General features: G+C 37.4%; 1 protein-coding gene across 1 annotated transcript in view; it reads left to right on the top strand.

Moving 5' to 3' along the window:
- The first annotated feature begins 2,062 nt into the window (after positions 1–2,062).
- IL23R (interleukin 23 receptor) overlaps positions 2,063–18,991 on the top strand; it is a 130,975-nt gene continuing 114,046 nt past the window's right edge. Inside the window, exons 1-3 of the mRNA XM_007959338.1 lie at positions 2,063–2,132; positions 5,961–6,257; positions 16,467–16,590. Of these exons, the coding sequence (XP_007957529.1) occupies positions 2,063–2,132; positions 5,961–6,257; positions 16,467–16,590 (491 nt within the window). The remainder of the gene's footprint in view (positions 2,133–5,960; positions 6,258–16,466; positions 16,591–18,991) is intronic.

The following is an 18,991-nucleotide window of genomic DNA, read 5'->3' on the forward strand; positions in this document are numbered from 1 at the left end:
CCCTAGTTTTTCCTTGAGGAATTTTATAGTTTTAGGTTTCACATTTAAGTCTTTGATCCATCTGAAGTTAGTTTTTGTGTATGGTGTGAGGTACAGATCTTATTTCATTTTTCTGCAAATGGATATCCAGTTTTGCGGCACAATTTATTGAACAAACATTCTCTTCCCCACTTAGTGGATTAAGGCCCTTTGTCAAAGATCAGCTGACAAATATTTTGTAATTTTTTTTTTACTTGTTTATGAAATCTTGCTAAACTGTGAACAAATGTTCAAAAAAGTTGCTCTGTATTTAATCACTGTGAACAATAAAACAAAGAAGCTGATCTGTAATTAATCACCATTTTTTCATTCTCAAAACAATGCCTGGCACATAATAGATATTCAAAACCATGCTGTTTGATTAAATCAATGAATGAACAGCAGCATTTAAACTTCCTGTTCTTACAAAATAGATTTATAAATAATATCAATGATGGTTGCAAATTAACACTAATTATCATGGTTTGGATGTCTTAAAAATTTTTGACAAATACAGCATGCATAAGTGCTCTACTTCTTGGAGGAGAAAAGAATCATTTTAAATTAAGGGGAGGAAAAAGTACTGACAAAATGGTTCATTTTAAGTAATCTGGGTTTTCCCAAATAGTGACACGAGAGCCAGTCATTTCAAATTGGACAGTTTGAGTTTCTCTTCAAGAATTTGAAATGTAGGTCAGGGCTCTGCTAACATTTCCATTTGCTCATAACTGAAAATCTCAAGTGATCAGACAGCAGACAGCAGGCATAGCAGCCCATGACCCAACCAAGAGCAGCAGCCTGGCTCTGAGGAGGAATTATGTGCTTCCAACAGGTTGAAAGGTAAAGAGACAGTGTTCACCCAAATACTTAAAGATAGCTATGTTTTATTTTGGGAACATGTGGGCCAAGTTGCTTTCTCTTATAAGCTCAGGTGATATTTCATGCAGTGGCTACTGATGGCAGTGGAATCGCTAATATTGTTTGACATACCTTTAAATAACAATTATTAAAACCAATTTACTCTTAAACTTTCACCCAAATCACAATAAAATGTTTTTTTTAAAAAAAAAAAATTATTTTGTGTATTCTATTAAGTAGTTAACTTTTAACTGGGAAGGTTTTAGGGTTGCTTTGCCTATTAATTTCAAAAAGAAAAACCTACTGTTGCTAACAAGTTATGAAAGCAAACACTATATTCACAAGCTATGAGGTCCCTAGTTTTTAAAATGTTATCAGATGTTTTATGCTATTTGATAAGCCATGGGTTTTGCTTTGTTGCTATTTTTTTTTATATGAGAGATTCAGGCTCAGGTTTTATTAAGAAGATAACTCTAACTAAATAGTGTTGATTATTAAATATAGGATCACTGTGATTCAGAATTGACTCGATGGCAATGGGTTATTAAATAATCAAATTATTCAATAGAGTAACAAACTGAATAATGTAACTCTGGTTGTCAGTAAAGGCACCAGCATTTTGAATTTCTGTAATGTGTTTCTTTTGAGATCTTTATAGGTGAAAGGGTTTTCTGAAAGTTTAACTGGTGATATCACATATACTTTGTCTCACTTCACCTTTCCTCATTTTGAATGCTTTTTCTCTAGAAGTTCTGAAATTTTTGTTTTATCACATCAAAGATAGATAGGTGTACGATTTTGGTCAGGAGAAGAATTCATCATCAGTAGAGAAGGAGGAATTTCTGATGAGAAAGACTAGCTTAGGAGAAATATTATTATAGCAAGGGTCAATATGTCTTACAAGGATAATTTATAGTGATTTTTGAAGGTAGAAAATTCCATTTCCTTGCTTTACTTTTCCACTTCTTATTATACCTCTCCAAATACTAGTGATGTTATTTTGCCTGCTTGCCTATCTGCCTTCCTTCATTTCCTCCTTGCTAAACAAAAGAGTTTCAAAGAGAATAATTTATAAGAAAAAATGCAATACTTTTTATTATTTTATTGTTTTACTATTACATTATTACAAGTTTTCTTCCCCCCCCCCCCCCCCGAAAGACTAAATGACTTGTTCCTAATTTCAGGCATGAATCAGGTCACAATTCAATGGGATGTGGTAATGGCTCTTTACATACTTTTCAGTTGGTGTCATGGAGGTATGCATTTTGTGTATCTATCTTTTATCTTCTATTCTACCAGTAAAATGTTGAGTGTGTATTATCTTCAGGGCAATATGCTAGGATCTGTGAAGAATATAAAAATTATTAGATTGGGAAAAATTATACGCACATAAAAATTATATGAAATGGGATGAAAGAGGTCCAACCTTGCTCCATATGCAGGGCTCCTTTTCAAAACATCCCTGATGGGTAGTCCTGTAAGCCTTACATGAACATTTCTAGGAAGGAACTTACTAGTTTGAATTGGCATGTTCTAGTTTTGAACTATTTTATGTGTTGTAAGATAACCCATCAAAAGTTTGAATTTAATTCATCAAGCTTTTTATTAATGGTTACTATGTGCCTATGACTGTGCTAAGCCTTGTGTTCCTCAGAACAACCTGGTGCTTATGTGCTATGAACATTCCTATCTTACAATTCACACAAACCTCTAGCACCAGGCAGTAGCACAGTGTCCTGACAGACAAGCACAAGCAGCTTTGAGGAATCAAGGAAGAGGAAGGATCACCAGAAGTCATGGCAGGGCAGTGGTTGGCATTTGAGAGTTTCTTTTGGGGCTAATGGGAGAAGTCCCTGGGTGGTGCAAATGGTTAAAGTGCTTGGCTGCTAACTGGAAGGTTGGTGGTTTGAGTACATCCAATCTGCCTCTGAAGAAAGGCCTGGTGAGCTACTTCTGAGAACTCAGTCTTTGAAGACCCTATGGAGCAGAGTTCTACTCTGGTGCACAAAGGGTAACCATGAATTGGAATCAGCTGGACATCAATTGATTTTGTTTTAAGTGATGTCCCACATAGGAAGCAGGGATTCAATCACTGGGAGACAAGCAACAACAGGGAAGTCTCCAGACCTTCATGGAAATTTTGCAGATCATTCAAGTTATTCAGAATTAGTGACAAAAGCAAAACCCTCTCTTATAGGTTAGGACACAATTATAGTTGAGATGAAGGTGTAGCTGGAACTCTTCTGATAGGATGGTCTAGAACACGTCCCAAATCAAACTAACAACTACCCAAGAAGATTCAATGGAAATAAGACACCAGCTACATTTCCTAGATTCTTGAAATCTACAGATTATAAATAGGAATTCTGGTTATACATTCATAAGATTGATACAGAGCCATAGAGAAACAGATAAGCCCTGTGACATGACATTAGAGACCTTACAGCTGTCCATTAGAAATAATTTTATATTTTGGTGTTCAACCTGCTTTTAATATCATCCAGATCACTTTATTTTCAAGTTTTCTTCTAGAATATATCAATGTTTTTCAATAATAGTGACAATAAAAATACTGTATGTTGAGCATCTTCTGAGAAGGAAATTTTGTGTATTTTGGTATGGTTTATATAATCCATGTTGACCTATTGATGCATGATTTTTTTTTTCTTATGTATTGAAAAAATCATCAACTTACAAATCCATTCCTGAATATTGTGAAGTTTAGTGGTCCAGAATTTCTGAATTCCTCTTTCTTTCATTTTTGAAAGCCAGGACAACATACACCCAAATCTAGTCTTCTGCCATCTTTGCCATTTTCCATGTATTCTCAAAAATTACTCACAGTGGTTCCATGATAGAATCCACATGTTCCTTTAAGGTATTAGGAATGATAGAATCTGCATGCACCTTTAAGGTGTTGGAGATGCAGTTTATCTAAAGTTGAATTGTTGGACTTATTTAAAGTAGCCAGATGCTTTCTTAAAACTTCTTTCTCTGTCTTTGGCAGCAATTCCCTATTAATGTAGATGGAATTATTTTTATCACTACCTCTGTATTCATTGTTGTGTGCCATTGAATTGATTCTAACTCATAGCTACCCTACGTGACAGAGCAGAACTGCTCCATAGGGTTTCCTAAGCTGCAATCTTGAGGGGGAAGCGCTGGTGGTGTAGTGCCTGAGGCACTTGACTGCTAACCAGAAGGCTGGCCGTTCAAACGCACAAGCCACCCCACAGAAGGAAGATTGGCCAATATACTTCCATAGTGATACTGCCTTGGAAAACCAAGGAGGGGTCACTATGAGTTGGATCCAACTCGATGGCAATGAGTTGTTTTTTTGGAATCGTTATGTGAGTAGATTGCCACGTTTTTTCTCCCAGGGAACCACTGGTGGGTTCAAACCAGCACCCTTTCGGTTAGCTTAACCATTGTGCCACCACATATTTATGTCCATAATTTACCTAAAAATATTTATTACAGAAATGGAAATGTTCAGTTACTTTCATATTATACAAGGTAATCCTTTAAACTTCATATTCCAAAGACCAGACTTTTTCTTTTCCATCAAATGCTCACATTTAATTATCATTATTTTGTTAAAGTTTTAAAATATTTAATGTAGATATTTCCAGGAAAAGTCTATGATAAATTTGGTAGAACTTTTAATGTATTTCTTTGATATAATTTTCTTTCATTAATTTTGTATTGTCATTTATGTTTATAAAAGTAACTCTAATTTACCCAAATCACAGTAAAAACTTTAAAAGAGCCTCTAATTTATGCGGGTTTTATTATATGTAATATATTCACATTTAACTTTTAAAACAAAGAAATGTACAATTGAAAAATGAAAAAAAAGTACCCTAATACACAGATTATCATTGCTATTATCTTAGTGTATGTCACTTTAATTTATTCTTCCACTTATTTCTTTTTAACAGTCTATGCTAAATATTTTGTTTTGTAACTTAGTTTCTTCATTAACAATATGTTCAGAACATTTCCTCATATTATTTAATGAATGATGAATTTTAAGTGATTATCAACCAATAATTTTTACCATTGGTAAGTGTGCCTTTATTCATTGTACTTTTAATTTTCTAATGAAAGCAGCCATTATTTACAAGCTCATGTAACGAGAGAATGGAGTTGGATTCTGCAGTGTCCATGGTTATTTCTTATTTCATCTTTGAAAAACGGATTAATCCCGTAATACCTTAGTTCTTCACTTTAATATACTCACTGCTGTCGAGTCAGACACAACTCATAGCCCCCTACTGGGGTTTCCCAGGCAGTGTCACTACGGAAGTAGATTGGCCAATCTTCCTTCCGAGGAGTGGCTGGTGGGTTTGAACAACCAACCTTCTTGTTAGCCGTCAAATGCCTTAGGGACTATGAGACCACTTTAAAATAAGAGAGCGAATTATATTTACTCTTTAGCAGGACTTCCAACCAGTTCATTCCAGTTTGACCCCTTGCTGAGAATTTGCATTTCCACCCCAGTATACTGGATCAGAATCCACACTTAAATAGACTCTATAAGAATCACCTGGATCTTCCTAAAATGTAGATTCTGATTCAGTATTTCTAAGATGGAAATGCCAATTCTAAGCACAGGTGGAACAAGAATGAATCATTTGGAAGCCCTGCTCTCTAGACAACTAGAGAAGCTTAATGGCTGAATCTAGGCACTTGACTGCTAACCAGAAGGCTGGCAGTTCAAACCCACCAGCCAATCCTCAGAAGGAAGGTTGGACAATCTACTTCTGTGGTGATACCACTTTGGAAACCCAAGAAGGGGTCGCTATGAGTTGGTCTGACTCAATAGCACATAACAACAACAACAACAACTATGGCTGAATCTAGTCTTGCATTAGCTGCTGAAAGTCACAGAAGTATGATAAAAATACATTATGATCAACTAATCAATTGAAAATATATACTTAGTTCTAAAATGGTTTCTTTCAGTAGAAATCATTTAATTGATAGAAAGGAATGCATTTCAAATGCAATAGCATATTCTTTCTGAATATTCTGTTTTAATGTTACCCATGGAATTTATTATTTTATCATTTTGTTTCCAGGAATTACCAATATAAAGTGCTCTGGCCACCTCTGGGTAGAACCAGCCCCAATTTTTAAGATGGGTGTGAATATTTCTATATATTGCCAAGCTGCAATTAAGAACTGTCAACCAAGAAAATTTTATTTTTATAAAAATGACATCAAAGAAAGATTTAAAATGACAAGGATAAATAGAACAACGGCTTGGCTTTGGTATAACAACTTTTGGGAACCACAGACCTTTGTGTACTGCACGGCTGACTGTCCTGGGTATGTTCAAGAGACACTGATATGTGGAAAAGACATTCCTTCTGGATGTAAGTATAGGGGTTCATTCAAAATCCAAATGAAAATTAGTCTAGTGATCAACTGGTAATTACCAGTCTTATCTCAAATAGAGACACATTGATATTGTACACTTTTTTTCCCCTTATTTATTTATTTTAAGTTCTTATTGCGATTTGGGTGAAATTTTACAAAACAGATTCATTTGACATTCAACAGTTCGTACACATTTTGTTTTGTGACATTGATCACAATATTGTTCACTTCTTTACATTGGTTTAATTAAAAACACCAAACCCCAAAACCATTGCTGTTGAATCAGACTCAGAGTGGCACTATGGGACAGAGTAGAACTGCCTCTTAGAATTTCCAAGGCTGTAATCTTTTACAGAAACAGACTGCCACATCTTTCTGCCACAGGGGAGCTGATGGGTTCAAGTGTGGAACTTTTGGTTAGTGGCCAATTGCTTTAACCACTCCATCACCAGGGCTCCTTTTGATTTAATAATAGGAGTTGCAAGCTCAAATGTCTTCAGGTTACCAGGTTGGAGAAGTATGAGTTAAGGATGTGGATAGGAACTATGAAGAAAGAAATGTACACATTTCGTCTACTACTCAGCTCTACCATTTATGAGGGCTCAGTATTCCCATACATTCTGATTCTTCAAAAGAAATAAAAATCTGAGTTTTCAATGTAAAATCTCCAAATCATAAAATATTGTCAATGCACTCAAAAAACCATTTATAAAGACTTCTTTTTGTGTGCCATCGAGTCAGTTCTGACTCACAGCTGTCCTATACAACAGAGTTAAACTACCCAATAGGGTTTTCTAGGTTGTAATCTTTACAGAAGGAGCATTGGTGGCACAGTGGTTAAGTGACCTACCAGCTGCTAACTGAAACATTGGCGGTAGGAATCTGCCAGCCACTGCTCCGCAGGAGGAAGATGTAGCAGTTTTTCCCCTTAAAAATTGCAGCCTTGGAAATCCTATGGGGTAGTTCTAGCCTGTCCTAATAGGGTCAATATGAGTCAAAATTGACTCAATGACAATAGGTTTGGGGACTTGATGATAATGGGTTTGGGGTATTTACAGGACAAGATCTCTAGGTCTTTTCTTTGGAGAGCCACTAGGTGAATTTGAACCACAAACAGATTCAAACCATAGACCTTCTGGTTAGCAGCTTAACACATTCTAAACGCTAGCCTGGCCAATGAGGCATATCTGAGCCCTATCTCAGTACCCTCAGGTTTAAAATGTTGTTGTTTTCAACTTATTTTGTTTTGTTTTCTGAATTAATATTATTAACCTTGAAGTAGATCCCATTGAGAAATTTTGATGTTAAGATTTTGTGAGAAAACAGTTATAGACCTAGTTTTGTGTTTCTGTGGTGTTTCTCACCAGCTGTGTGACTTTGGACAAGTTTCTTAAGCAATCTGAGTCTCAATTCCCTGTCTATAAAATAAAGTTAATAATATTGGCTACAGAAAACATCTTTTTGAAAGCAAAATGGGCATCCTTTTTATAAAACATGAGGAGATTCTGACACAGTCTCCTGGGTCTAATCCCCCCACTGCCCACACTGTGAATCACTGTATCTGTTACTATAATTATTAATTAAGAAAAAAATGTAATCAAGGTAATACTTGAGATATATATATGCTACATATATGCACCTGGACCCATTTTCAGTGAAAGATGGAGGACTCTGGGTCTTGGCCATGCTCCTTTTCTTCATAAATTTGAGAATCAAACATGAGGTGGTTTTTTTTTTTAATTTTTTTTAATTGTAATTTGGGTGAAGTTTACAGAGCAAATCATTTCTCGTACAACAGTTCATAAACATTTTGTTTCATGACATGGCTTGCAATCCCCACAATGTAACAGCCTTCTTCCCACTTCCTCCCTGTGGCTACCTTTTTCCTTTGTCCTTCTTTCTCAGCATTTCTGCCCTCTGAGCTATCTCCCTATGCAAATACTGCCCTTCTGATCTCCCCTGATTAACTGTTCTAAGGAGTGTACCTGGGAGCTCTGGTAGCATAGTGCCTAAGGCATTTGACTGCTAACCCGAAGACACTTCTTGGAAGGAAGTTGGGGCAATCTACTTCCGTAGTGATACTGCCTGGGAAACCCAAGGAGGGGTCGCTATGAGTTGGGTTCGACTCCACGGCAAATAACAACAACAACAAGGAGTGTACCTATCTGGTATAAATGTTCATCCTATATGTCTCTCTGTTATAAAAATGAGTTTTTAAATCACCTTGCTTGTTCCTCACCTCCAGACCGCAAGAACCAGACCATCTGTCACCATCACCTCCTATCCCTTGGAGTGGTGTGCCTTAAAATGAAGTGGCTTTCTTGTTCTAAAATGAGACCATTGTCCTACTTATCTCTGGTCACCTGATCTTGCAAGCTTTTCAAAAGACAAAACTATAGTAGGGGATAGAGGTGAGTTGAGGAGGGAAGCTAGTATATTTTGAGGTCAAAGAAGAAAGTTGATAAACACATGCCTTAAACTAATATGGTAAATGTTGTTGTTGTTGTTGTTATTTGCCGTTGAGTCGGCCCCGACTCATAGTGACCCCTCCTTGGGTTTCCGAGGCAGTATCACTACAGAAGTAAGTTTGCCCAACCTTCCTTCTGAGGAGTGGCTGGTGGGTTTGAACCGCCATAGCAGTCAAGTGCCTTAGCCACTATGCTACCAGAGTAAAAGTGTCCTAAATATGGTAAAAGTGTCCTAAATTGTGGGAGTTGAAACCACAGGCAGATATCTTATCTGATGTATAAAAATTCCTTAGCTTGTCCACATCTTCAGGAAACCTAACCAACTCTCAATACTTAAATACAACCTATTCTTTGCAGGGGAGGATAAGATATCATTTCTTTGGAGGGTAAATAAGTGACTTCTGTGGTCATGGGGCAAGGTTAGCTTTTTAACTTAAGCCAGAGGAAGAAGAGATGGTAAAGAAATAAGGCTTCTTCTCTTGGTTGTAGTTGTATAACTGATTCCAACCAACAACTCTCCCAGTGTTGGCTTAGGGGTCTCTCCACCAAACCTATCACCACACAAAGTTTAGTGTCAGGAAATGGACTTTCCTCCCCTTTTTGGGCAACGTAATAAAAATATTCTCTGCTGATGGCTTCTTAGAAAGAACATCTCTCTTTCCATGTATTTACTATGTGAGTTGTAACTCCTTGCATAGACCTCTGAGTGTGAAAACATAACTGCCAAGTGAGAATTTACTCAAACCCTTGTATTCAAGCTTGAGTTTTGCATTCTTAGCCAACAAAACTTCCTATTTAAGTAGGTCAGGAAAGGGGTTTTGAGGGTTTTTTATTGCACTCTAGAAATCACGTTGCTTTCCCTGGATCTCATTGATCACAGGAAATTTGTCCAGTGAGCTTCACTATGTCAGTTTATTGTCACTGTTTTGAACAAAAAGGAGCTCTTGTGGTACAGTGGTTAAAGTATTTGGCCACTAAGCAAAAAAGATCAGTGATTCAAACCCACCAGCCACCCTGCAGGGGTAACCCTATGGGGCAGTTCTACCCTGTCCTGTAGGGTCCTTATGAGTTGGAATCAACTCAATGGCAGTAGGTTTAGTTTGGCTTTTTGGTTTTGAACAAAATGATTATGTGGTGTATTTTTATATTGGAGACAAATCATAAAGGACAAAAAAGGAGATAAATGAGTCATTGCTTCCTCTGAAAAGATATCCAAAAGTATTTAAAATGTATCATGCTTTAATGTGTAATTTGTGTAACGCAAACTCTATTTCCACTTTTAGCCACCATCTTAAATAATTATTGGATTCTTACCTGTGATTACACACATGATATGTTTGTTCCATCAAGGTCACAACAATCATGGGATAAAACGCTACAAGATGTCTTTATTTATTTTAAAAAATCAAAGGTAAAATAAACTATATACAAAGTTAAGTTTCCATTTAATGATTTATTTAAATTTTTAAATATCTTTGACCTAAATTTAAAATTTAGGTCAACCATCGTTGACCTTTATTTACTGTTATGAAAGTAGACTTGTTACCCAATAAAAACCTCTGAGTAGTCATCTTCAGTATTGCTATTATCATTATTGACACAATTAGTCTGGCTCATGTTCTTCTTGAGTAAGGGATTATAGAGTGATCTTTACCAGAAAGACTGTGCCTCTCTTCATTTTAATCCTCATTATCATCTCATTACTAAGCCAATAAATTCATTGAATAAACCTCACTAAGTGGTTACCAAGTACCCACAATGAGCTAAATTGTAGAAATGCAAAGAAGTGAAAGTCACAAAGTCTGTCTTCAAGAAGTTATCAGTAGAAAATGACCTTTGGCTGGATTCTGAATTAATGAGAAATCTCTGTCATTATTGAGAGTTCCAATAAAAGGGAAGGGGTGAGATTGGTAGGAAGGAGCAGAAACTTAAGCCTCATCCTTCTGCATTTCAGGATATTCTTTAATATCTGGCTGTATAAACAAAGACTCAAACTCATTGCCATCAAGTTGGTTCTGACTCATAGCGACCCCATGTGTTATAGAGCAGACCTGTTCCATATGATTTTCTTGGCTGTAATTCTTTTTTTCTCTTTTTTTACCCCCTCTATGTATCTAGCAATTTTCCCTCCCCTCTCCTCCCATCCCTGGTAACCAACAAAGAAAGTTTCCTTCTGTATGTAAAGGTTTCCTTGACTTTTCACAATAATGGATTCATACAATATTTGTCCTTCTGTGATTAACTTATTTCACTCAGAATAATGTCCTCCTAGTTCATCCATGTTATGAGGTCTATCGTGGATTCTACATTATTCTTTAGTGTTGCATAGTATCCTATTGTGTGTATATACCATAGTTTGGTTATCCATTCATCTGTTGATGGGCACTTGGGTTGTTTCCATCTCTTTGCTGTTGTGAATAGTACTGTGATGAACATGGATGTGCATATATCTATTTGTGTCCTGGTTCTTACTTTTTTAGGAAGTAAAGTAAGATCCCTAGTAACGAGATTGCTGGATCAATTGTCTGAAACTTTTATGGAAGTAGATCTCCAGGCCTTTCTTCCATGGCACTGTGGGTGGGTTTGAACCACCAACCTTTAGGTTAGTAATTAAGCACAAACGTTTTGAACCACCCAAGGATGCGCGTTTTTATTCTTGGACATGGAACATCTGGCAGTGAAATCTTATCTTATGATTACTCTCATAACCATACTAACGGTCTTATATTTACATAACTTTCACATGAGGAAATACTGTGTTTATATGCATGTGTACAGAGAGTAGCCTATTTGAACTTTTGCAAAGTTAGTTAACCACCAGACATGTATAACCCTGTGTATTCACTTAATATTGAATGCTATGAGATTACATAGATCAAAAGGTTGACAGTTGCCATCTGTGATGGCCAACTCCCTATCTGAAAGCAGAAGAAAAAAAAAAAATGACAAGGACATATCACTGTAATCATTAAGTAACCACAACTCATCAACATCCAAAATGATTTAAATTTGTTTCTACATTTAATGTGCGACCCCTCCTCGGGTTTCCGAGGTGGTATCTCTACAGAAGTAGATTGTCCAGTTTTCCGAGGAGTGGCTGGTGGGTTTGAACTGACAGCCTTCTGGTTAGCAGTCACATACCTTAGGCACCATGCCACCCGAGCTCCTTTTTTTGGTTTTTGGTTTTGGATCTCAATGATATAGTGCTCCTATAGCAGAAATATGACAAGTGGGTGCCTCTAGCAAACAAATTTATTTTCTCAGTTTAGGAGGCTGGAAGTCTGGGTGCTGACTCTAGGGGAAGTCTTTCTTTCTATGTCTGCTTGGAGGAAGGTCCTTGCTCTTCTGAGCTTCTGTTCCTGGGCAATCAAATGTGTCTTCCTCCATCTCTGCCAGCTAGCTTTCACTTTATCTCTTTTCTATCTCAAAGAGATCGACTCAAAACATACACTATAGGAATCCTACCTTATTAACATGCCAAAGACAACCCATTCCCAAATGGGATTATAACCACAGACATAGAAGTTAGGATTTACTACACATATTTTTAGGGGATACAGATCAATCCGTAACATTCTACACTTTGGCTCCCCAAAATTTACATCCATCCCACATACCAAACACATTTACCCCCATAACACCACCCCCAAAGTCTTAAATCAACTCCAAATGCAAAATTTCATCTGGATCATCTAAATCAAATGTGGGTGAGACTTTAGGCATATTCCATCCTGGGGCAAAATTCCTCATCACCTGTGAAATCTAGACTACAAGTTACCTGCTTCCAAAGTATAATGGTGGGGCAGGCAGAGGGCAGACATCTGTATTGCAAATGGGAGAGACTGGAAAGAAGGGATAACAAGCACCAAGCAAGTCCAAAACCCAACAGAACAAATTACGTTAGCTCAGAAAAATAGTTTCTTAATTGTGTAATCAAATTTATTTAGTGTGGAAAGTTTAAAAAATTAGACCAGCTCAAAAATAATCCTTGTAGATTATGCTCACACACACACACACACACACACACACAAATCCTTGTAAATCTCACCACTAAACATAATCAGTCTTTAATAATTTGGAATATGTCATTCAAGTTTCAGTCTCTTTCTAACTCTCTTTTGTTCTCTCTTAAGTGAGACCAACACCTGATGTTATTTTGCAACCTCCTTTTTTTCACCTTATTATACATGATTGTTAATTAATTAATTTGTTAATTAACTTTCCATGGCTCCATTGCCTTCTAAAAGGCCAAGTACTTTTCAGGACACTAAATTTTCTTCTACTACATTAGTTGTTGATGCATTTTATGGATATACTATAGTTTATTGAGCCCTATTTTGGGACATTAACATTGTTATTTTTCACTATCATGAATAACATTTTAAGGATTGTATTCTTTTAGCCAAATAGCTTTGTATACGTATGAACATTTAAGTAAGGAAACCTTCCTACATGTAGAATTGCTGAGCTATGAGATATTTCTCCTGCTTTTAAGAATTGTGGTATGTATTGGCAAAGTGCTCTCCGTAAAGGTTGTTCTAATTTGCATTCCCATAAGAAACCTGCTAGAGAATTTCCCTGAGTCCATTCCAGCACTGGACATTTAAAAATCCTTGTCAGTTCTATAGGCTGAAATGTTATCTATTGTGTCAATTTGCAATAATGGTAATTTTTTCATATATTTATTTCTTTTGTACAAGTAATATTCTCTGTAGTAGATTTTCAGGGAAAGTTCAGGATTTGTGATTTGTATTAAGATCAACCTATACATGTACTTCAATACATCTTTACTTTTATTCCTTATGAATCCATTCTTCCATTTTTTGCTTTCTGAGTAATTCAGATTCCCAGGGAGCATTGCATGTGTAGGAGCAAGCTGACAGCCATACCTGAAAAGTGGGTATATGATAAACACTCATTATTTCCATGTTTCTTTTTTGATCTTGATCTTGCTTAGTTATTGTTGGGTCAGTGCTATAGCTGCTGAGGTTTCATAGGTCCCAAGGGCTTAAACAAAATTGTCCAGACATGCTCATCTTTTCCCGTCTCTTGAGTTTTGTTTTCCCATGTGTTGGCTTCATTCTTAAATAGACTGTTTCAGTATGACAGAAAAATGGTCACTAGCAACTCACAGCTCACATGTTACCCAGAGACAGGGAAGAAGAAAGAACGTCATTCCCAATGGCTCCAGAAAAAAGACACTTTGAGGATTCTCATTGGCTCATCTTGTGCTCATTCTCAAGGGAAATAATCTGATTAGAAAGCCTGGATCAAGGGCTCACCTCTGTGGAGGGCCTAGTGATTAACCTCCCCAGGGGAGGGGAGAGGAGGGTAGAAATGGGGAGAGGAAAGACAGAACAGGGGAGAGATGGCAGGAGGGAGTAGGAAGGAGCGTCACTTCTCAAAGGGAAAGATGCTGGCAGATTAAATTTATTCACAATAATATGACCACCGAGAAAAAGAGGTGGGGGGAGAAAGAGAGAGAAACAGAAAGAGAGAGAGAGAGAGCGAAAGAGAGATGGTCTTGAAATAGAATCCTGTGATATATATATATATATATATATATATATATATATATATGTAGTCTTTAACTCTTTTTTTTTTAATTGTGATTGGGTGAAAGTTTACAGAGCAAATTCACTTTCCATACAGCAGCTCACATACGTTTTGTCTCATGACATTGACTGCAATTTACCACAATGCAACAGCTCCCCTCCCACTTCCTCCCCATAGTCACCTCTTCCTTGTATTCTTCCCTCCCATGCACTCCTGCCCCCTGAGCTGTATCCCTGTGCATAAACAGCCCTTCTTTTCTCCCATGATTATATCTCCAAAAAGTGTATCAACCTAATGTTCAGCTCATATACCTGTCTTTTGTTTGGCTGGAAGTCACAGGAGTGGGTTCAATTCCAGACCTGAAGGGCAGCCAGGGGCCATAGTCTCAGTGGTTTCATCAGGCTCTATCAGACCAGGAAACCCAGTCCCCCTTTTTTTTTTTCAATGATTTTGAGTTTTGTTCCGCATTGTTCTCCCACTCTATCCAGGATCTCCTACATAGATCCCCCTCTGAGTGGTTGACAGTGGTAGCTGAGCACCATCTAGTTCTCCTGGTCTCATTGTCATATAGGCTGAGGATCACATGGTGTACCAGTCACTTGGGCTAATTGTTTCCATGAATCTTTGGTTTTCTTCATTCTTCTTTGCTCGGATGAGGAGAGACCCATCATTGAATCTAGATGGCTGCTTGCAAGCTTTTAAGATTCCAGTCACTACCTGCCAAAGTAGGATGTGGAACAATGTTTTTGTGTAGTATGTTATGCTGATTGAGCTTGATGTACCCTGCAACTATGGTCCTGAGCCCATAGGTCCAGCAACCTGGGTAGCTGTCTGTGACCAAGAAGTGACTACAACCTTGTCCCTTGTCAGCTGTACTATATACCTGGGAATTCTTACAGAACATACTAATACACTTGTAGAAACATTGTCTGCCAACCCTAGAGCACAAAATTGTTTTAAAAGGGTAGTGTTATGTGTTATTTATTTATTTTGTGACACCTAAGTGATACGTTCTGTTGCAGATCCACTAGATGTTCCAACCAATGTAACCTGTGTCATTTATGAATACACAGGCAACGTATGTATGATATGTTGTTATATGTGTAATATGTGGTAGAGGAAGACTACCACAGTAGTGAAGAAACTCTGAAGAGCCATTTCACAGAAGCCAAAAGGCAGAGAGGTTTCAAAGAAGTGACTAAAATATCACGTTGCAGAGGTCAAGCTCAGTGAAGACTGAAAAGAGGCCACAGGATGTGTTGAATAGAAAGCCATTAATAGAATACAATAGAAGACCTTGGTAATAGTGGTTTCATGGGATGGTAGGGGCAGAATATTGACTATTTTGGGTTCAAGAGTTAATGGAAGATGAAGAAATAGGCAAGGATAATGGCCTGTTAAAAAGTTTGACTGCTAAGAAAAGGAGAAAGATACAGTGGTAGGTAGTCTGGAGAGGAGACAGAATTTGGTATCTGAGGTGCTTTTTTTTCCAGGGTGTGTGTGTGTGCTGAGGAACTTGATCATATCAATATCATTAAAGAAGTAAAATATATAGTGAAGTGTACAAAGGAGAGAAGAAATAATTTCATAGCAAAATATTTTACAAGGTGAGGTGATAAGGATGGAAGAAGGAATGGTAAGGTGCCAATTAGCCTGGTTTCCCAAATACATTTTTGTTGTTAGTTGCCATCAGTTGGGTAGGATTCATAGCAACCTTATGTATAACATTATATAGCACATACCTTATGTGTAATTTGTAACGTTGCCTGGTCCTGCACCATCTTCTTGATCACTGCTATGTTCAAGTCCATTGTTGCAGTTATTGTATATTTTGTGTGCCTTCATCTTCTAGCACTCTATCAGACAATATTCTATTGTGATACATGGGATATTCATTGGCTGATTTTCAGAAATAGATGGCCAGTCTCTTAGTCCGGAAGCTCTGCTGAAACTTGTCCACCATGGGTAATGCTGCTGGTATTTGAAATACTGGTAGCATAGCTTCTAAGACACCACAGTATGACAAACTGCCAGATGGCTATTGATGTTGTTGTTATATGCCATCAAGTCAGACCCAAATATACTGATAGTTTATCAATGAAATACTTTGTAAAGAGCTATGCTTTTTGTTTTTATCCATTTATTTATTTTGTGACACCTAAGTGATACGTTCTGTTGCAGATCCACCAGATGTTCCAACCAATGTAACCTGTGTCATTTATGAATACACAGGCAACATGACTTGTACCTGGAATATGGGGAAGCTCACCCACCTAGACACAAAATACACAGTGCATGTGAAAAGGTAGGTTTCTTTCAGCAGTTTGACATAAGCAATTGTACTTTAGCACAGTTAGTGTTCCATATCCAGCATGGATCCAAGAAATCAGCTTCAGATCATGAAATGTGTACCCTAATTATCTTCAATTTCGTAATTATAGTCAGTGAAGATAGCAATGTCCTTTTGAGTCACTAATGTTTTCACTCTGTGGTACAATACATTCTATATTATTTCCACCCATATCATTGATAGAGTCCTTGGGTGATGCAAACAGTTAAGTGCCCAACTACTAATCAAAAGATTGGCAGTTCCAACCTACCCTGGGGCACCTCAGAAGAAATGCCTGGCTATATACTTCTGAAAAGTCACAATCTTGAAAACCCTATGGAGTTGAGTTCTACTCTGACATACGGAGTTGCCATGGGTCCGAGTCAACTGGACAGCAACCGATTTGGCTTTTGGGTCTATCATTGGTAGGTAACTGGTAGTCAGGGGCCTAAGGGCTATACAGCATAACATAGTCTTAAAAGGACTTTAGTTTAAATCCCAGCTCTATCCTCCTTCTAGCATTTAGGAAACTTAATCTATACAAGTTGCCTTTTTTTTTTTTTTTTAATTTAAATAGGGCCTAAAGATAGACTTTAGTGCACAGGTTTGCTCTAATTATGTCAGTGTAATTTGATTTATAAAGTATGTATCACAGTGCCAGGTTCATAGTCAGCACTAATTTAATGAAAGCTATTAATTGCTATAATGCCCCCAAGTTTTACATTTAGTGTCTATGTAGCCCAATCAACTATCCTCGGATGTAGAACTTTTAGTTTTAATACCAGGAAAGTCTTAGACAAACTAGGACAAAGTTGGTCACCCTATTCATGTCCAAGTTTCTTGTTTGGTTTAGTTCATTATTATTATTATTATTATTTAAAACGCCTTTGTAGTCTATTTTAAGCACATTTTTTTTTTCCTGTTGGTCATTCCCAATTTTTTCACAAACTACTTTAAATAATTCATTTTGGGGGGGCTCTTACTATAACATAGAAATGGATGTTTTTTGGCAAATTCAAAGCATGAGCTCCTACAAAGCACAGGCAAATTGGAAAGGGAAACTTCGAGTCATTTTATAACGAACTAAAAAAGTACACTCATGAGTTGAAAAAAGTTAAAAAGAAAGTCAGTTTCTCCAACTATCAAAGATCTTTTCCCCTATGAAAGTGTTGATTTATAATAATGAATTTTGTGGTTGAGGTCTTCCAGATCCTGGATTATTAGGGTATTTTCCACATTGGCTGATAGGTAGAGATCAGTATTTGCAAGGTTTCATTTCCAACTCATGTGGTTCTCTTTTCCTGTAAAATCACATACATAGAAAGGTGATTTACCTTAGTTCACCCACTCGTTTCACCGGTGGTAGTGAGGTGTCATTCTTTCAGGGCAGCAAAGTGACTATCCAGGACTTCCTTCTGGTGTGTAGTTGAGGTTGTAGAGTAGAGGGGTTGTGTTTTTGTGGATTCAACAATTCCTCTTTTTTTCCTCCAACACCTTTGTGATGACTCCACCAGACAGAGCCACGTGGCCATTCACATACCCTTATTTACTTCTCTGTAGTTTGTTGTATACATTGCTTGTGATAGAAAATAAAGTGAACCTCTGATAATAAGCATCCACCAACTGTGGTCCACCTCCCCACAACAACTTGATACACATATGCTTGTTCTTTATTTTGGAAACACTGATAGTGCCTAGCACAGTACCTTCTATGTAGTGTAGCAAGGACTGTGAAGATGGCACAGGACTGGGCAGTGTTTCGTTCTGTTGAACACAAGGTCTCTATGAGTCAGACAGAGCTGACTCTACAACACCCAAAACAAAACAGCTTCCTAAAATGTGAGAAAATAAATTTCTGTTTGTTAAAGCCACTCATTTGTGGTAATAATTATTACTGTTGATTGAAAATGAATGAATGATGACTCTTCATTCTGTTCTGTTCAAGTCAATTTACAAATGATTTATTTAGCATTTAGTATCTTCTAGGCAGAATCCCCAGGTGGTGCAAATGGTTAACATACCCAGCTGCTAACCAAAAGGTTGGAGTTTCTAGTCCATCCAGAGGTGACTTGGAAGAAAGGAAATCAGCCATTGGAAACCCTGTGGAGCACAGTTCTACCCTGACAATGCATGTGGTCACCATGAGTTGGAGTCAACCTGATGGATAGTGGTTAACTGGCATCATGTTAGATTCTAGAAATGGTGGCATAGTGCCTACAGCATTTGACTGCTAACCAGAAGGCTGGAGGTTCAACCCACCAGCCACTCCTTGGAAGGAAGGTTGGGCAATCTACTTCCATAGGGATACCACCTCAGAAACCCAAGGAGGGGTTGCTATGAGTTGGATCAACAGCAGTGAGTTTGAGTGAGTGGAGGA

Source organism: Orycteropus afer, unplaced genomic scaffold, assembly GCF_000298275.1.
Source record: "Orycteropus afer afer isolate SDZICR_OR568_19922 unplaced genomic scaffold, OryAfe1.0 scaffold00016, whole genome shotgun sequence".
Lineage (NCBI taxonomy): Eukaryota > Metazoa > Chordata > Mammalia > Tubulidentata > Orycteropodidae > Orycteropus > Orycteropus afer.